At 40.1% G+C, this 18,215-nt stretch overlaps 1 protein-coding gene across 1 annotated transcript in view; it reads left to right on the forward strand.

The window, feature by feature from the left end:
* The first annotated feature begins 2,665 nt into the window (after positions 1 to 2,665).
* The window catches only part of SYNPR (synaptoporin), a 330,505-nt gene continuing 314,955 nt past the window's right edge, over positions 2,666 to 18,215 (forward strand). Inside the window, exons 1-2 of the mRNA XM_050781255.1 lie at positions 2,666 to 3,173; positions 3,304 to 3,369. Of these exons, the coding sequence (XP_050637212.1) occupies positions 3,156 to 3,173; positions 3,304 to 3,369 (84 nt within the window). The 5' untranslated portion in view covers positions 2,666 to 3,155. The remainder of the gene's footprint in view (positions 3,174 to 3,303; positions 3,370 to 18,215) is intronic.

The following is an 18,215-nucleotide window of genomic DNA, read 5'->3' on the forward strand; positions in this document are numbered from 1 at the left end:
ATTGTTGCCTAGCTATTACACTGCCATTTGCCACAATTTTGACTTCCTTCACATGGTGTTTGGAGAAATGGAAAAAAATATGCCACCATATTAGTCAGAAGGAACACTGGGTGGGAAGAGAGACCTGAGGGAATAGGCTCAGTAATCTCACTTCCTCTGTGCCAAGTTTTCAACTCAAATGATCTGCAAGTAAGCAATATTTTAAATAAGTCTCTCTCACTGTATAAAGAGCTATAAATATGTAGATGACCTTAGGCAAGTTACGTAGCCATTCTAAGGCTGGAAAAGAGGAAATTATTATTATACTTAAATGATGTATGTAAAGCACTTAGCACAATGCCTGGCAGGTAGCAGGAACTCAACCAGTAATAGCTATTACAATAATAATTACCATTATTAAATACATGGAGGAGATCTTGCACCCTGTAAGCCAGTTGACTACCATGCAAAGGGGATGAATACAAGGACCATGAGATCATAGGAACCTAGGGTGGAATTTTGGTTCAGCTACTTTACTAGCTGTGTTGTCAGTCAGCTTAGGTTATGTTGTGCCACAGTAACAAAAGACCTAAATTTTTCAGTTGTTTACACCCCAAAATGCATTTTTTTTTTTTTTTTTTTTTTTTTTTGCTCAGTTTCATGTCCATCAAGGTCTGGTTGCAGCACTGCCTATGTCATCCTTACACTAGGACCCAAGTTGTCAGAGTAACCTCTATGTAGAAATCATATTCATCATGGTAGAAGGAAATAAGTTGGCAAATCACTTGGTGGTTCTTAAAACTTCTGCCCAGAAATGCACACATTACCAACAAAATGCCCATATTTTATTGGTCAAAACAATTCACATGGCTACCACTGGGTTCAAAAGGCAAGGATATGTAGATGGGGAGGGGCATTGCAAAGGGCGGCAGGACATTGCTACAATCTACCCTGCCTCTAATAGGCCCTCTGAGTCTTCACCTTTGCTTCTGTAGAAGTGATCTGTAACTTACACATGCTGAGGGATTGTGAAATGCAGACTGCCCTAGATATGCTATCTGCAAAATCTCACTGGGTTCTCATAAAAAACAGTTAAGATAGGTATTTTGGCTCCATTTTACAGATTAAAACAAAGAAACAAACTGAGGTCTTGAAGAGGTTAAGTAACTTCCCCCATAAGATCATATACATACATGGTAGGGTACACACTAAGTAATTGATAGTGTTAGTTCTCCCCCCACCCTTCCCCCATAGTTGCATAATGGCTTATTTTTGAAACAACTGTTTCTAATTGTTTCAGGCTCTATCTGCATGTAGGAAGAGCAGTAGGAACAAAACTGCCTGACTGCAGATGGTGCAAACAGTCCATTGGAGTTCCTACTAACTACATTTCTAGTTTTTCTGTAGCAAAATTCACTAGCAGGGGGCATTTACACTAGAAGCTGCCTCCCCCTCCCCAACAGCAAATTACTGATTTCTGTATTTCTCATCTACTTCTACATATCAAATACCTGTCCCCCAACACACACACACACACACACACACACACACACACACACACACACACGAACTCCAAACCTTTTTGGCAAATCTTTGTAGTAAACAGATGGACTATCTGTGTTGCTGGGAGACCACTCATAAATGGAATCCAGTCCAAAGGGAGTGAGAAGGAAGAGGACATATCACTACTTGAGGTAGTAGCTAAGAACTCTCCTCTCTCTCCTCCTTCTCTTCTTCTTCCTCCTCTTCCTCTTCCTTTTTCCCCTTCTTCTTCTTTTCTTTTTCTGATTTAAAAAAAATCAATTCTGACTTCACTACCTGCTCGCTGGGCAACCTTGGGCAGGCCACTTTCCTTCCATGGGCCTCAATTTCCTCATCTCTAAAATGGGAATAATAGTATTATTAACTTATGGGGGTTTGTAAATATTTAATGAAGTAATGTTTGTAAAGCCCTTAGCACAGTTTTCAGCTCATAGAAAGAACTCAGTTGTTCGGTTGTTGTTGTTTTTATTATAATCAGCAAGATTAGCCCACTAAGAGGAAACAACATGAACCACCTTTCACTAAGTTTCAAGAAAACAGCCTAACTTTGGAGGAGAGACCCAGAGTTAAAAGTTTGGTGGGGAAGTTCATTTGGGGGTCAGATCTCAGGCAAAAGATCTCAGCAGAAATAAAATGAGTTTGAAAGGTACCTAAATTTCATTCCCTGTTTAGCCTTTCATGAGATGTTTCACCTTGGCCAGTTCATCCTTGCTAAATCTGTTTTCCACTGGCACATGGTCCCACATTCAAGATTAATTTGTTTCCATCTCTTCTCTCTAGGCAGTTTCCTCTGTCCTGGTCCTCTGCCCTGGCATCCACAGGCCAAGATGGATCCCCTGCCCTGTGCCCATGGCCCCTGTGCTCTGCTCTGCATCACTGTCCAGACCACATTGCAAGTTTTGCTTCCCCTTCTGATTCCCCTGGGGGAAGTGGCAATGCTTATCCTGTTTTTTTGATGTACTCCAGCACCTAAGCACTGCCTGCCCACAGGAAGGATGCTCTATAAAGGCTCGAAGGAATGAAAGAGTCAACAAATAGTTATTTTTTATTTTTAAGTATTTATCATTATTATTATTTTCCTGTTCGGAAGTCATCAGAACTCACACAGACGTCCCATGTAAGGTGTGGGTGTCTTCCTCCTACCTGGAAACCCCTTCTTCAGGTGGACAGCTGTTTTGCTGATCGTGCCAAGCCCGCTTTCCCAAACCAACAGACCTAAAGTTTCCCCGGAGCCAGAGGGCACCGGGCGCACGGCTGAGCCTGCACCAATGCCTGTGGGCCCTGCCTCGCCCACCTCCTCGCCCTCCCCTCTGGCGCGCCGCTGGCCAATGACAGCCTTCTCCTGGCTGCATGGGTTTCCCCCTCCCCTGTTGTCTCTACCCTGCCCCAGCTCTTCCCTGCCCACCCCTCGCTGACTCGCCTCGCCTCGCCTCCCCGACGCTCTGGGTTCCCGGAGCGCAGAGCCCAGCGTTAGCGAGTGGGCTCCCCGAGGCCCCCTGCCCTCGCCGGGCTGCTCCAAGGTGTCGCTCCTCTGGCTGCTCCCGAAGGGGCTTCTGGCCCTGAGGACGGTGGTGCCAAGCGAACTTCCTTTTTAAAAAGAACTGGTGGATGAGAAGAGCGAGCGAGGGCGAGCTATGGACCCTGTGAGTCAGGTGAGACAGAACTGGGCAGGGCGGCTGGCTGGGAGCGGGGCGGGGGGCGGGGGGTGCCGCGGCTTGGGAGAGGCACCCCCAGCCCCTTCCTCACGCTTTGCTTTCTCTCTCCCGCCTCGTTCCCCCAAAGCTGGCCTCTGCGGGCACCTTCCGGGTGCTGAAGGAGCCCCTTGCCTTCCTGCGAGCCCTGGAATTGGTGAGTAGCAGTGTGTGCGTACAGGGAGGGGCGCCAGGCAGCGAACCATCAGGTGAGGAGAGGTCGCATGGGGTGCTCCCTGCTCCGTTCTGCTCCAAGCCGGAGATTCAACCCTCAAGCCGGAGATTTCTATCCTGCCCCCTCCTAAGGTGCCGTTCCAAGGTGGTGGGGACAAGATTGAGGCACTCTGCTTGGAGGCGGGAGTGTGGACGCATTTTTGCAGGCGCTTAGACAAGTGTCGTCTCACCTCACCGCTTGCAGACGAGCAGGGACTGTGGAAAGAAACCTCCCCCTTGGGAGATGGGGGAGGGGGACGCTTGGAGGAGCTGCCGCTGGGCTCTGGCCCCTCACCTGGACCTTCGCGGGGATGAGGGGATGGGTGGAGAGACCCATAGCTGAGCGGAGGAGCCGGGAAGACTTGGCCAAGCTCAGAAAGTTGGTCAGAACTGGGACAGCTCCTCGGCGGGACTGGGATGCTGGAAGCGCGTGTTCAATTGCTCCGCGGGAGCTCCAGGGAGGGAAAGATGCTGCGAAGCTGTTACAGACTGTTATAGACGGCGGCGGGTAGAGAGCAGAACTCCTTTCTTCCCTACTATAGTTTCTTTTCTCTGGCCACTCCCTTAGGGCTTTTCTGATTACACCCAGAAGAGCCCACCAGCCTGTTTGCCATGGCTTTCTTCAGCGACTGGGCTTCAGGAAGTTGTATTCCACTTCTGTGAAACCACCCTGACGCTCCTATTGCAATTTGTGTATGGGCAGAGGAGTGAGGCACAGCAACGGTTACCCACAGGGCCACAGAGCCATGTCAGTGTTGTTGGCTGGATGATGCTTATTCAGAGTGAAATCTGCAGGTCACACGTTTCGTCTTGCTAGGAGCTCCAAAAGGCAAGCAAACCTATCTGAATAGAAAGTTCAAAGCCTGTCATGTAGCATTAATCACAGGCCCTAACACTGACTAGCTGGGAAATTATGTAAGAGCCTGTTCTGTGTTCCCAGATCTTAGCTCTAAGGGCTTGTATCTGGCAGTGGCTACATAACTGTGATGATTGTTTACAAGGATGATCTACAAGATAATTACATTTACCTTGTTTGTAGACTTGAATGAAAATGCATGCGTATATCAATTTTACATACACAAAGACAGCTTTTGGAAGGCTTGAATTAGTGGTTCAGAGCTGGCTATTCTCAAACTGTTTGCCTTACAGTCAAGTTAGATGAGCAAGCAATCCTCACAGTTCTGGAAACTTTCAGTTTGCTTTCTCAGAATTCTGCCCACATTCATTCATTCAGTCATTCAATAAATATTTCCTGTGAAGTAGTGGCTTTTAGGGAAGAAAATAATAGCTTCATTGTCAAGTTATTATCTCTCAAAACCCAGTTCAAAGACCTGACATCATTTTCTGACATAATCTCTTATTGTCTCACACTCTCACTTATCTGAAATACTAGTTTGTGTTCACTCCAATACTGTGGCAACATGATTTTGTGCCATTGCTCCTCACACAGTCTCTACTGGCGTATAAAAAGGTGTTTGTTACCTGGATGAACTTGTTCAAATTACAGATTTCTGGACACCAAATCAAAATATTGGGAAGATGGGTGCCCATGAATCTGCATTTTAAATGAGCTCCGTGTATAACTCTTATCCACATTATAATTGGCGAACCACCACTCTAAGCTATACCAGATCCCTCCAAAACTCAAAAGCCTCTTTTACCTCAGTGCCCTGGCTATTTCTATTCACACTGTATGGAATGTCCTCACCTTCCAAGCCGAAAAAAATGTTTGTCTTTTACCTCAACTAAATGTTACCTCCTCAGTGAAGCCTTTTCTCCTCTTTCCTCTATCCCAAACTGAATGATTCACCTCATTCTTTGAACTTCCACTAGATTTTTATTCATTCATAAGAATTTATCACACTGCAAAATACTGTTTTATAGTTCCCCCCTCCTGAGGAGGTGTGTGTGTCTGTGCAGATGTGTATGAGAGAGAAAGAGTGAAATAGAATAAAGGTTTCTAAGGTACTACATTTAAATTATTTGCAGTCCTTCCCCTCTATCTTCTAGGATACTAAGGCTCCAAGGAGGAAGTGCTTTTTGCTTGTACCTCAGTAATTAGACTCTCATTTGTGGAAGAGAACATGAATAATGGACAAAGCAAATTTTAAAAGTCAGATAAGTTAGTTGGTTGAGCTACGTTTTAAAAGAGCTGAGCCAGAGACATGAGGAGAGAGAGAGTACTAGTTGCTGAAAAAGCTAGTAGTGAACAGAGAGAAAGAACATACATTCTGTGTGCACAGAATGGCTTGAGGAGTCACTCTGAGGTATCTTTTTCTGTGGGAGATATTGACAATGAGAGGAAATGTGATTTCTTATAGATGGCGGAACATTTCTTCTGTTTGTCTCTGTTTCCCTCACTGGTTCCTTTCATAGTGCTTGGTTAAACTGCAAGTAATCAGCAAAAATTGTAAACCGGTAATGACGGAGCACTTAAAATATCCCAGTTTATCCTGTTTCTGTGAAAGTTTTACAAAGCAATAGACAGCAGCTTTAAACTCGACAGTGTATTTAAGCTGCAATTTCCCCATGCTGTAGAAATAAACATGCATGTAAAGATATATGTGTCTTAGTTTTGGGGGTTGCTATAACAAAACACCATAAACTGGATAGCTTATACATGCTGTGGAAATAAACATGCATGTAAAGATATATGTGTCTTAGTTTTGGGGGTTGCTATAACAAAACACCATAAACTGGATAGCTTATACACAACAGAAATTTATTTCTTATAGTTCTGAATACTGGAAAGTCTAAGATCAAGGTGCCATCAGATTCATTGTTTAGTGAGGGCCTACTTTCTGGTTCACAGATGGAGCCTTCTTGCTGTATCTTCTCATAGCAGAAGGGAAGGACTCTGATCTCATCCGTCCCTTGTAAGAACACTAATCCCATTCATGAGGGCTCCACATTTATGAGCTAATCATCTCCCAAAGACCCCACCTCCTAAGACCATCACTTCGGGAACTATATTTCAACATGTGAGCTTGGGGGGAGGCATAAACATTCAGATAATAGCAATATTCTCAAGAATATTTATTGCAACATCATCTGTAGTGAAAAGAACTGGAAATTACTAGTAAGTCCATTATAAGAAAATAATTAAAGTACGATTCATCATGTTATGAAATATTATATTGCCATTAAAAAGAATGAATTAGCCAGGCGTGGTGGCTCATGCCTATAATCTCAGCTCTTTGGGAGGCTGAGATGAGACGATTGCTTGAGCCCAGGAGTTCAAGACCAGCTTAGTCAACATAGGGAAACTGTGCAATTCTAGAGCATATTAATTAAAATATGCCTTAACATATATTGCATTTCTAATTCTACTATTTAGTGCAACAGAAGACATTTCTTTTGACAGGAATATCAGCTTAGTCAGCAGATATTTGATTCTTCAGTGTTTGATTTTTTTCATTAGTTGAAGTGACTTTTAGTTTTGTTAAAATTATAACCAAACTATTTTCACATCATCCTGTAAGTTAAGTGATATCAAACATAAAAGACATGTTCTCATGTTTCTTTTTCTGACTAAATGTCTGATGCATATCATTTTTCTATAAGCAATCATTGCTTTTAAAATCAGAAGACTATATTATTCTAATGAACGTACTGGATCTAAATGGGTATGAGATTCTATATCAAAAAGATATGCTATGTGTTATTTGACGGAAACTGCAAACAAATTCTGTAAAACTGTTAGTATCAAAAAGAATAGGAATACATTTTTCTTGTCCACATTATGATCAAATAAATATAATGTGAGATTGTAAAAAAGGAAAAGAAATTTAAAACATTAGGCACTGTGGTGCATGCCTATAGTCCCAGCTACTTTTGAAACTGAGGTGGGAGGATCGCTTGAGCCCATGAGGTCAAGGCTACAGTGAACTGTGGTCACTTCACTGCATGTCATCCTGGACGACAAAGTGAGACATTGTCTCAAAAAAAAAAAAAAAAAGAATTCAATTAATATGCATTGACCTGCAGGTAAATATACCACTGCATTTGATAAAATTCTTAAGTGAGAAAACGTAAGTTTTATTATTTGTATTTGATAAAATTGCTAAATGGAAAAACCAATATTTATCCTTTTAATAAACATATAGATAATTTATTCAATCATATTTCAAATAATATATAGAGTCCCATATTTGCACAAATAAAAAGTACAGTTTTGTATGTGAGTGCGCATGTGTGTAATTTGTATGAACACAGAGGGAAGTGTAGATATAAAGCACTGAACTGTTAAAATTGATTTTTTCAGAAGGGTGTAATTTGAGATGCAGTAGGTAGAGAATGGGAGAGGCTGATGGTAAACTGTGGTATTCAGGAAGAATTGTGGGCATATCACCTGTCTGCAGTTGGGCACACACACCAGAAATTCTTTAAAATTGCTCATATTTTACATTATTTTCTATGGATTACCCACATGAACTGGTATTACCTTTAAAGTCATCTTCTACTTTTGGATTTTACAGCCTGGGGAAAAAATCCACTTTATTTACGTGTTCTTTCCTTAGGAAGGGTTCACGGATACACTAGATTTAAAGTCTTAATAACACATAAAAGTCAAACCTTGAGGGGAAAGCTTTAGCCACTTTCAAAGACTTGCAGGCAAAACTCCCATATCCTTAATCTCTGCTTAAACGAGGTCAGGGTACTTTTCACTATCTTTTAGGTCAAAACGGAAAAGTTAGGACATAGCCCTGACTCTGGTGGTCTTTTTCATTTATTCCCTGATGATAAAATAGGTCCAGAAAATCTCTTAAGCCATCATTTGGAAATGACAAAATATATATTAAACTTACCCCATTTTCAGACCACTCTGAAAAACTAAGTTGGTATAGTCCTGTCTTCCACAGATAATTCTTTTTTTTTTTTTTTTTTTTTTTTGAGACGGAGCCTCACTCTGTCACCCAGGCTAGAGCGCAGTGATAAAACAGGTCCCACAAACTTCTTAAACTATCATTTGGAAATGGCAAAATATATATATTAAACTTACCCCATTTTCAGACTACTCTGAAAAACTAAGTTGGTATAGTCTTTCCACAGATAATTCTTTTTTTTTTTTTTTGAGATGGAGTCTCACTCTGTCTCACAGGCTGGAGTGCAGTGGTGCGATCTCGGCTCACTGCAAGCTCCGCCTCCCGGGTTCACGCCATTCTCCTGCCTCAGCCTCCCGAGTAGCTGGGACTACAGGCGCCCGCCACCACTCCCGGCTAATTTTTTGTATTTTTAGTAGAGACGGTTTCACCGTGTTAGCCAGGATGGTCTCGATCTCCTGACCTCGTGATCCGCCCACCTTGGCCTCCCAAAGTGCTGGGATTACAGGCGTGAGCCACCGCGCCCGGCCTACAGGTAATTCTTATTTTGCTACTTCAGTATTTTGCCAGTTGACCTTTGGTCTCCTTTTTCCCTTTCCTTTTAAAAAATTATGTTAGTACATTCTTTCTTTACTATATACAGTGCACTGAATTTGTACCTGTGGATTTATGTAAAATGAAAAGTGGAGGAATCCACACATCCATATTGTTTAGGACCACATTGGTGCAGACTTAAGGTCATCAAAAGGACTGAAACTCGTCAAAACAATATTTGTGTGGCTTGCATAGTTCTCCAACACAATGCTGCAGCCCTAGATTCTGTGCCTATGGAATAAACTGCTGACTCAATTTGCCTAATTCTTCTAATCGCTATTTTTGACATTTATCCCTAATTTTGCAATACCATTTCTGTTGTAACCCTGGGTTTCACATCACCGTTCGCCTTTTCCAGTCTACCTCCCTGCCTAACCAAGGAGGCTAGTGAATCCAAGGATGCAGCATGTCTGATATGTGAGGTATAGGTCTACTTGATTTAAATGGAGGCGCTAGCTTTTATATAGTCATCATTCCTGAATTTAATTCTAAGCCATGTTTTTCAAGTAAATATCATACTGCTTTCTTAATATTAATAACATTTATAAATTATGCTATGGATAACAACAAAGTGAAATGTGTCGTCATAACATATAATAAATACAATTTTATAATAGCCACCATTTTAAACGCCTAATGAGAGAAGTAATAATAGCTACCTTCGTCATGCATGCAGGCATCATATGGGGGACTACATTACTGTGTTTTTCTTACATCATTGTGTTGAAGCTGTGTAACTTTAACATTCCCGTTCCACCAGGAGGCTCAAAGATGTTAACCAACTCATCAGGGACAAAAATTGTAGGAAATGGCAAAGTCAAGATTTGAGCAGCCTCACTCCCAACTTCATTCTCTTAAATGCTACATTCTTCTGCTTCTTCCAATGTGGCAAGCACTTGCCGTATCTTACCCCTGATCCTCAAAGAAGCTTTAAGAAACAGATGTTATCCTATTTTACAGTGTTTATCTCAGTCATCAACTTACATATTTGAGGTCTTTTCTGAAAATGCCAAGGAACATTTGTATTTAGAGATGAATGGTCTTTTATATTTGGCTTTATTTTCTGTTAGTTATTAACTAACCAAGGTAGAGTAGATTCCAATTAAAAACCAGTACTTTTCATTTTAAATATGTAGAAAAAGACTTTGATTATAAAGCCAATAATTTAATCTCATTTTTATCTTCTTTTTCTCTTTTGTTAAAAAAAAATGCGTGCATAAGTCAGAGAACTCATTTTCTTCTTATGTATAAACAAGACAGGGAATTCTTACATAAAAGTTATTTAAATTGTGAGCAGCAATCCACCATTGACGGTTTGATGTAATTTAAAGCTATATTAATGTGGGTTTAATTACAACCTTCTAGCCTCTCAATAGGTGACAAAAATCATGTGCAATTGGAGTACGAATCAATAAGTGCACAACAAACAAGCAGCTCCCCAGTGTGCTGATGGATTCATCTCTTAATGCTTTCCTGAGTGTATTAAGACAATTGGTATTTGGCCTCACAAGTATAGAAAAAAAGAGAAAAGGGTTAGGAATGCTTCTTGTGGATTTGAATTCAGATTTTATTTTTTACTAGCTTCGTTACCTTGGGCAAGTTAAATATACTAGGTTTCATTTTCCTCATCTATAACACAGGGCTAATAATAGTTCCTACTTCAAAGTGTTGCTATCATGATTAAATGATCTATCCAAGTAAGGTGCCTTGCATAGTACCTACACTGTGATAAGTGCTCAGTAAATGATTATGAAGGTGATGATGATAACGATGCTAGCCGTTATGACGGTGATAAAAAGGGAGAAAGTAGAAATTCATCAAAGGAGAATTTAGGACATTACAGATAACTTTTTGCAAGTTAAAGTCTTGGCAAAACTCTGAGGTAGAAATTTGAATTCGAACTTGCTCATACCTCTTTTTAGCCCCTCTATCTCTATCCTTCACTGTGGAGGGCCCTCACACTGGCAAGACTATTTTTACCATAGCATGAATGTCTCTTCAGGCACTTGCTCCTTGGAATATTCACATTTCAAAGAAAATTCCAGCGAGGTCAGTGTTGAACCTAAAGGAGAAAGTCTAATGGAAGAATTGCAAGCACTTGGCCTTCAGGGGTTTATCCTTGAGGTGTGGAGAGATACTTTTCCTGGTCTTTCTCAAATAACAATCCATAGACAATTTCCTACATTTGAAAGAGACACAGTGGACCCAACTGAATTCTCCAGGATGTAGCTAAGGGTCCTTATAGGGTCAGATAAAGGCACTTACTAACCACATTGTAATGCGCAGGTGCTCCGGGCCCTTGGGAGTTCCCCCATAGAAACATGGAGAAAACCCTAGAGTTATGCTGAAGTAGAAACACGATCCTTAGTTCTCTGTTCCCCGGAGGACCCACATCTCTCACTGACTGAGGTATGGGGACAGAAGAAAAACAGTCATGTGCTAGTAGAAGATAAGGAGAAAATCTCTAAGGAGTATGTGCACAGAACCATGGTCTTCCTTTGAGTCTTCATCTTCTGTGGGGATGTATTTGACTTTTGTTGTATTTGTTATTATTCCTGTTCAATGTATTAGCTTAGGCTCCTTTAAAGACCTCAGTTTCCTAACCTGAAAACTGGGGACAATATCTCCTGCCTATAGTGTTGAAAATTTTAAGTGAGATCAAGCACGAAAAAGTGTTTAGCAAACTATTAAGTATCCTTCTAAAGTAAATGATAATTGTGACCATGATGATGGTGATGATAAAGAAATACCTTCTTCCAACCTAAATGACTCTGGGCAGCATAATATAGTTACTGGATAGAGCACAGGGTGAGATGTGAGGTGTAAGAACTTGATCTCTGTTCCCTGAGGTACTAAGTCTTTCCAACCACTTACCACACTCTATCTTCCATGCCAGTCTCTTTGGTCTCTTTGAAGCCTACAAGAAAGAATTATGCTGCCAGTTGAATGTAGTGAATCATACAAACTTTACTGGGAAAGTTCCTTAGGATAGGGGAATGTGGTCCATCCTCACCCTTTTAACTCTCATACCAAGAGACAATTTTCTTGCTCTGTACACATTTCACATTTCTTGATGTTTTGGGGGCCTGATGATGGTTTCTTGCTGTTCTCATGAACTTTCGTGCATGCCACTTCCACTGCCCAGAATGCTCCCTCTCCTTTTTGCTCAATGCTTTTTAGTTGATGAATTCCTCTTCTCCCTTCAGTGTCAATGTGGATATCACTGTCTAGGGAGGTCTTCTTAGATAAGGTCAGCCTTCTGATGGCTCCCAGACCACACTTTTTAATGACTTTTCATTCTAGCTACTCAACCAGAGTAAATGCAATGTGAGAGCAGAGATCTTGTTTGTCCTGCCCATCAGCATTTTATGTTTCTAACACAGTGCTTAACACACAGTAAGACCAACTTCAGGGACATTCTCAAACTCCACCAAAACATCTAGGCAGTAGGTGCTTAGTAAGTATTGGTTAAGAAAATGAGAGAAGGAGGAGGGAAGGAAGGGAACAAAGAATAAGTAAATGAATTGTTTGTAACACATTGGATAAGATGTAAATTCCCCTTAATCATCTTCATTATGAAGTGGAATTGTGAAGCTTTCCCTGGAAACAATTGTTTAGCTTGGTTATGGAGGAGAGTAAGTCCCATAGGCACTACTGTCAAGGAAACAGGGCTATTATAGGGATACCCACTGCATGAAAATGGTGGAGAACTTTTATAGAAATAAAAGTTCAAGGACTGAAACAGGCTCAGGTCTCATATTTTGGATTCAAGTCAATGAGCAGCAAGAATGCCTTAGCAAAGGTGCCACTATTATTATGTCTTTGTCACTATCCTCCCTGCCCTCTCTCTGTGTTCCCTTTCTGTTTCCTATTTATTCTCTTCATTATTCTTAGCTAATGTCCTAACAGAAAGAATATGATTGGCTCAACTAACAAAAAAATTGTTTTAGTTCGGACACAACTGTCAACCCCAGGCAATATCACAAGTCCATAGCCAGTCTACAAATTGGTTGCCATAGGTCAAATGCCCACTGCTATCCTGTCACTTATGGCCTGAATAAAAAGGGTCATGATATTCAAAACATTGCCTTTTGCCTGTTCTTTCAGCTGAAGCAGTGATCGTGATGATCCTTTAAGTCATAACAGGACAGACCCAGTGAGAAGTGTACATGTCTGGTTTAAAAGTAAATGATTTTTAAACCAGTACTTCTTTTATTGAAGTAGCACTGGTAATTTTCTCAAGATGTTATACCTTCGAGATGTTGGCATCAGTATTCTTGGAATGCTCTCTGATTAGGGGATAGCTGAGTGGATCCACACTGATAATATTATCCAAAGAGGTACACCTTTGGCTCTTCAGCACATGGGCCTCCACTAGCTTGTGCGATCTTGTCCATTTGTTGAAAACCTCCTTTTAAAGAAATGATTAGGTTTTGCCTAAGACGATTTGTGAATAAAAATGTAAATCCTCAAACCCATGTATACTTCATTTTTATTCACATATTTGTTGGTAAATTCAGCTCTGGCCCTTGATGTTAGAAGACTACATTAATTATTACATTCATTTCTTATGTGTATGTGTTTACTAATGTAGCAGAAAACTACTCCCGGAAGAGTCACTGGATTGCCTTGTGTGGTAGGTGCTGTTTCTTTGAGGTGGGGAGAAGTAGGAATTTGTTGATGAGCAAATACCACTGGAAAAATGTAGAAGGCGGTGTGGAGGTTGAAAAAGCATGAATTTTGGGGTCAGTTTGATGCCGAAATTTTTGCTCTTCTTTTCAGCCATGGAACACGGAGCAGATTGCATAATTATGCTCACCCTCAGGTCCACAACTATCAAATGAGGACCATAACAGTCATGTCTTTTTGGTGTTATGATGGTTAAGTAAGATAATATTAGTAAAACCTCCAGCAGTGTCTGGTCTATACCAAGATTCTTTAACTGTAACTGAGGAAGAGGTTGTTGAAGTTGATGATGTATCTACAAACACAATGAAGCATTCCTACACTTTCTAGCACTGTAATAAACATAAAGGGTTTCACTATATCATTGTTATAATGTTTTTGGTTCTCATTATTTCTCCATTGGAAGAATGTTGATTGTGAGATGTCTTAGTCTGCTTTGTGTTGCTGTAGAGGAATACATGAGGCTGAATAATTTACAAAGAAACTGGGTTTATTTGGTTCATGGCTCTGCAGGCTGTACAAGAAAGCTGGTGTCACTATCCACTTCTGGTGAAGGCCTCAGGCTGCTTCCACTCATGGCAGAAGGTAGAGAGGAGCTGGTGTGTGCAGAGATCACATGGTGAGAAAGGAAGCAAAAGGTGGGGAGAAGGTGCCCATTTCTTTTTAATAGTCAGCTCTCACAGGAACTAATAGAGAATTCACTCACACACCCCTCCCCTAGGGAGGGCATTAATCTATTCTGGAGGGTTCTGTTCCCAGGACTCAAATACCTCCTATTGGGCCCCACCTCAAAAATTGGGGATCAAATTTCAACTTGAGATTTGGAGGATACAAACATCCAAACTATAGCATGAGATGATCATAAAGTAAACAAAATAATGTTTAAAATAATATGTAGAGACAAGTGCTTTATTAACTGCTATGCACATGTTTTTCATATATCATGTTACTTTACAAAAGACTAATAAAAAACTCCTTTTTGCATATGAGAAAATTAAGGCCTGGAGAGATCCCACTACTTGCCTAAAGTCATACAGCTAGTATGTAAGAGAGCCAGGATTTGAACCCAGGCAATTGGATGCCAGACTCCATGCTCTTAACCATTTTTCTGCATTATCTTCCATTAATAGTAATCACTCATTACTCCCAGGTCTTGGAGCTAAATGATTTCCCACTGAAAACAGCAGGGACGATATACATGATTTCTTCTTAAAGTCATGTCGTCTAATTCTTAACTCAGTTCCCTTTATGCTATCTCATGCTACCAACAGACAAAGGAAAGCTTAAATGCCCTCATGACTAAGGACATTCATACCTTCTCAGTGATCTTTTTATTTCTCAAAAACATTCCCACTCCTTGAGGAAATTTTACTGACCTTGTGTATCTTTTTTTTTTTTTTTTTTAACAATCTTTATTCACTGATCCATTGTAGAAAAAACTCAAATTCAGAAATATGTTGTTGAAACATGCAGATACAAAGAAAAGTATCTGTAGAATTCAGGAAGGATATGGATATTTAGTAAGATTATGAACACTTAAATTCCTTTTGGATGTATGGTAAATTATTCAAGTCAGGCAGCTTCCATCATGGATGATGGAAAAGTAAATGAACTTTGTCCATTGTGTGTGTGTGTGAGTCGTCATTCTTTGGATCTGTTATTTGGAAGCATTTGTGTGCTTTAACAGGAAGTTCTCACACATCCATCTGGTCTACTCTGAGATTTTCTGGCTGGCCTTTTATGCACTGGCTTCACCTTACACCTGATGGACAGTTGGCACACTTTTCAGGATCTTTCCAGTTGAGACTTCAGAAGATTGGAGAGTTAGATTGGCAGGGAGATATTAGAAAATTACTGAGCACAAACCCATGATCTGAGTGAAGAATAGAGATCCTGAGAGACATTTCAATGCGAAAAGGGGGTAGCTGGATGAATAGAGATTATGATTGTGATTCAGAATACACTGGATTTGAAGCCATGCAAGCTAAGTCTCATCCACAAACTTTGTGTATGTCCATGGGCAGGTCAACATCATTGAACCTCAAGTTGTTCAGGGATTTTACCTACATCAAAGGTGTTTTTTAATGATACAAATAAATTAATGGCTGAGAAACCTTGGGTAAATGTCTTTATCTTTCTGTCTCTCAATTTCTTGAACTATACAATGGGAATAAACAACTGTAACACAGAGCTGTGAAATCAAATGAGCTTAAATGTTTGAAAGTTCCCCTCCACTTTATTGGAGAGGGCTCAATACAGGTTGACTGTCCTCAAACCCAGAAAATTAAAGCTCAGATATCTGGGAAATCTTTCCCATATGAGAAATATCTGATGGGCTACCTTTAATGTCCATCTACAGCTGGAGGTTTGTGAGGATAGGGGAGAGGTATGTTTTCTGTGTCATAATCATCAACTAGAGTTTAGGTAAGAACTTTTGTTGTCAGATTCACAGATTCTATTTATGAAGCAGTTCAAAGCATGATTATTATGTGATCACGATTCATCCAGGAGATGAATTTGAAATTTATTTTTAAAGACATGTGCTTCATTGGTGAAAAAAAAAAGAATGCGTGTGAAACTGATAGTGGCATTACACTCCAGCTGTTCTGTGGGAAAAGGCTATGTTTACCAGCAACTGTAGGTAAATTTAAAGTGTAAATATTGTAGTTTCTCTCTCTCTCTCATGCGTATACAAACACATGTTGCTTAATGACAGGAATAGGTTAAGAGAAAAATGTGTCATTAGGTGATTTCATCATTGTGCATACATCATAGAGTGCGCTTACACAAACCTAAGTGGGATAGCCTACTACACACTTAGGCTACATGTACATCCTATTGCTCCTAGGCTAAAAACCTGTACAACATGTGACCGTACTAAATACTGTAGGCAGCTGTAACACAATGGTATTCATGTATCTAAACATCTAAACATAGAAAGAGTACAGTAAAAATTTAGTATTATAATCTTATGGGACCATCATCATATATGTGGTTGGTCATTGACCAAAACATCATTATGCAAAGCATGATTTTAAATTGCTAGTGCTTTAAAATTTTTTAATTGACACATAATAATTGTACATACTTTGGGGATATAATGTGATATTTCAACACATGTATACAGTGTGTAATGCTCAGATCATGGTAATTAGCATATCCATCACCTCAAACATTTGTCATTCTTTTGTGTTGGGAACATTCAAAATCTGTTCCAGCTATTTGAAAATACACAATAAATTGTCATTTACTATAGTCATCCTGTAGTGCTAGCTTTTAAAAAAGTGCCTGCTTTTATTCACTATATTCTCATTTAGTAACAGAAAAAATACTTGGATTTGACTGTCGGCTGCATTAGTTACAAGCTATGTGACCTTGGACACATTACTTAACCTGTTTGGGCCTTTCATATTTATAAGAGTAGAAATAATGATAACCAGCAGGCATAATTATTGTGTTCATTAAATAACATTTGCAAAGATTAGTGGCACATAGGAAATATTTAAGACAAGCTATTTTCCTTCTTTTCCTCCAAATATCCTTTTACTGCAAGAGTTTGGAAAGAAAGCATTGGAAAATTCACAAGAGTCTTCTGCTTCGCTAGATGTTATCTCTTAAACGTGCACCTGCACACACACACGCACATGCACACATATGTTCTTTGTACGGAAAGTCATAAAGAGCAGTTCTGGCTAACTGGAATGAATTTGAGTGGGACAGTAAAATTAGTCAGGTGTGGTTGGCAAGGAATGAGTGATTAGACCAGAGTGTCAAGTTCTAGATCAGCATCCCAGACACACTGTAGCCTCAGGCTGCCTGTAGGCTTTGGCAAGGGGATCATGAATTTGTGAAGCTGTTTTCTGAAGGGAATAACATAATTGTTTATTTTAGAGAAAAAAGAAGGCCCCCCAATAGTAGAAATTCACTATAATGGCTATACATTAATGAGTTCTTGCTACATGCCAGGCTGTACCACGTTTGTGCTACCTGCATTATATACTTTCATTCAGATCTTGTAACCTTGACTCAAGTCACACAGGTGGTAAGTGACCAAGGCAGGGTTTCAAACCATATCTGTCTGACTTCTTGACTCTCCCATGTCTGCTTTGCAGCCAAACATAATAAGAATATTTGTCTTTGGGGTGGAGGGTTTTTTCGGACATGCTATGTAGAGCCATTTTATGCATAAGTGAAATGTTTATTAACAATCTCAAAACAAGCAAAAATTAGTAAATTAAAATTACCCAGTGTTCCTCCACTGAGAGATAACCTTAATATTTTGAAATTTACTTTTAGATATCTTTTATGTTCATGGACGTTTTTGTCTACAAAAATGATGTATTAGTTTGCTAGGGCAAACCACATAATGTATTAATTTGCTGCAGACTTACAAAGTAAGTAGCTTAAACAACACAAATGTATTATCTCACAGTTCTGGACACTAGAAGTCTGAGATTAAAGTGCCAGCAAGGTTGGTTCCTTTTGAGGGTCCTGAGGGAGAATTTGTTTCATGCCTCTCTGTAGCTTCTGGAGGTTTGCTGGCAATATTTGGTGTTCCTTGGCGAATAGAACTATTCCTTGGCTAATAGAACTATTGTCCTGATTTCTGCTTTCTTCTTCACATGGTTATACTGTGTGTGTGTGTGTGTGTGTGTGTGTGTGTGTGTGTGTGTATGTGTGACTGTGC

The sequence above is a fragment of the Macaca thibetana genome, chromosome 2 (genome assembly GCF_024542745.1).
Source record: "Macaca thibetana thibetana isolate TM-01 chromosome 2, ASM2454274v1, whole genome shotgun sequence".
NCBI lineage: Eukaryota > Metazoa > Chordata > Mammalia > Primates > Cercopithecidae > Macaca > Macaca thibetana.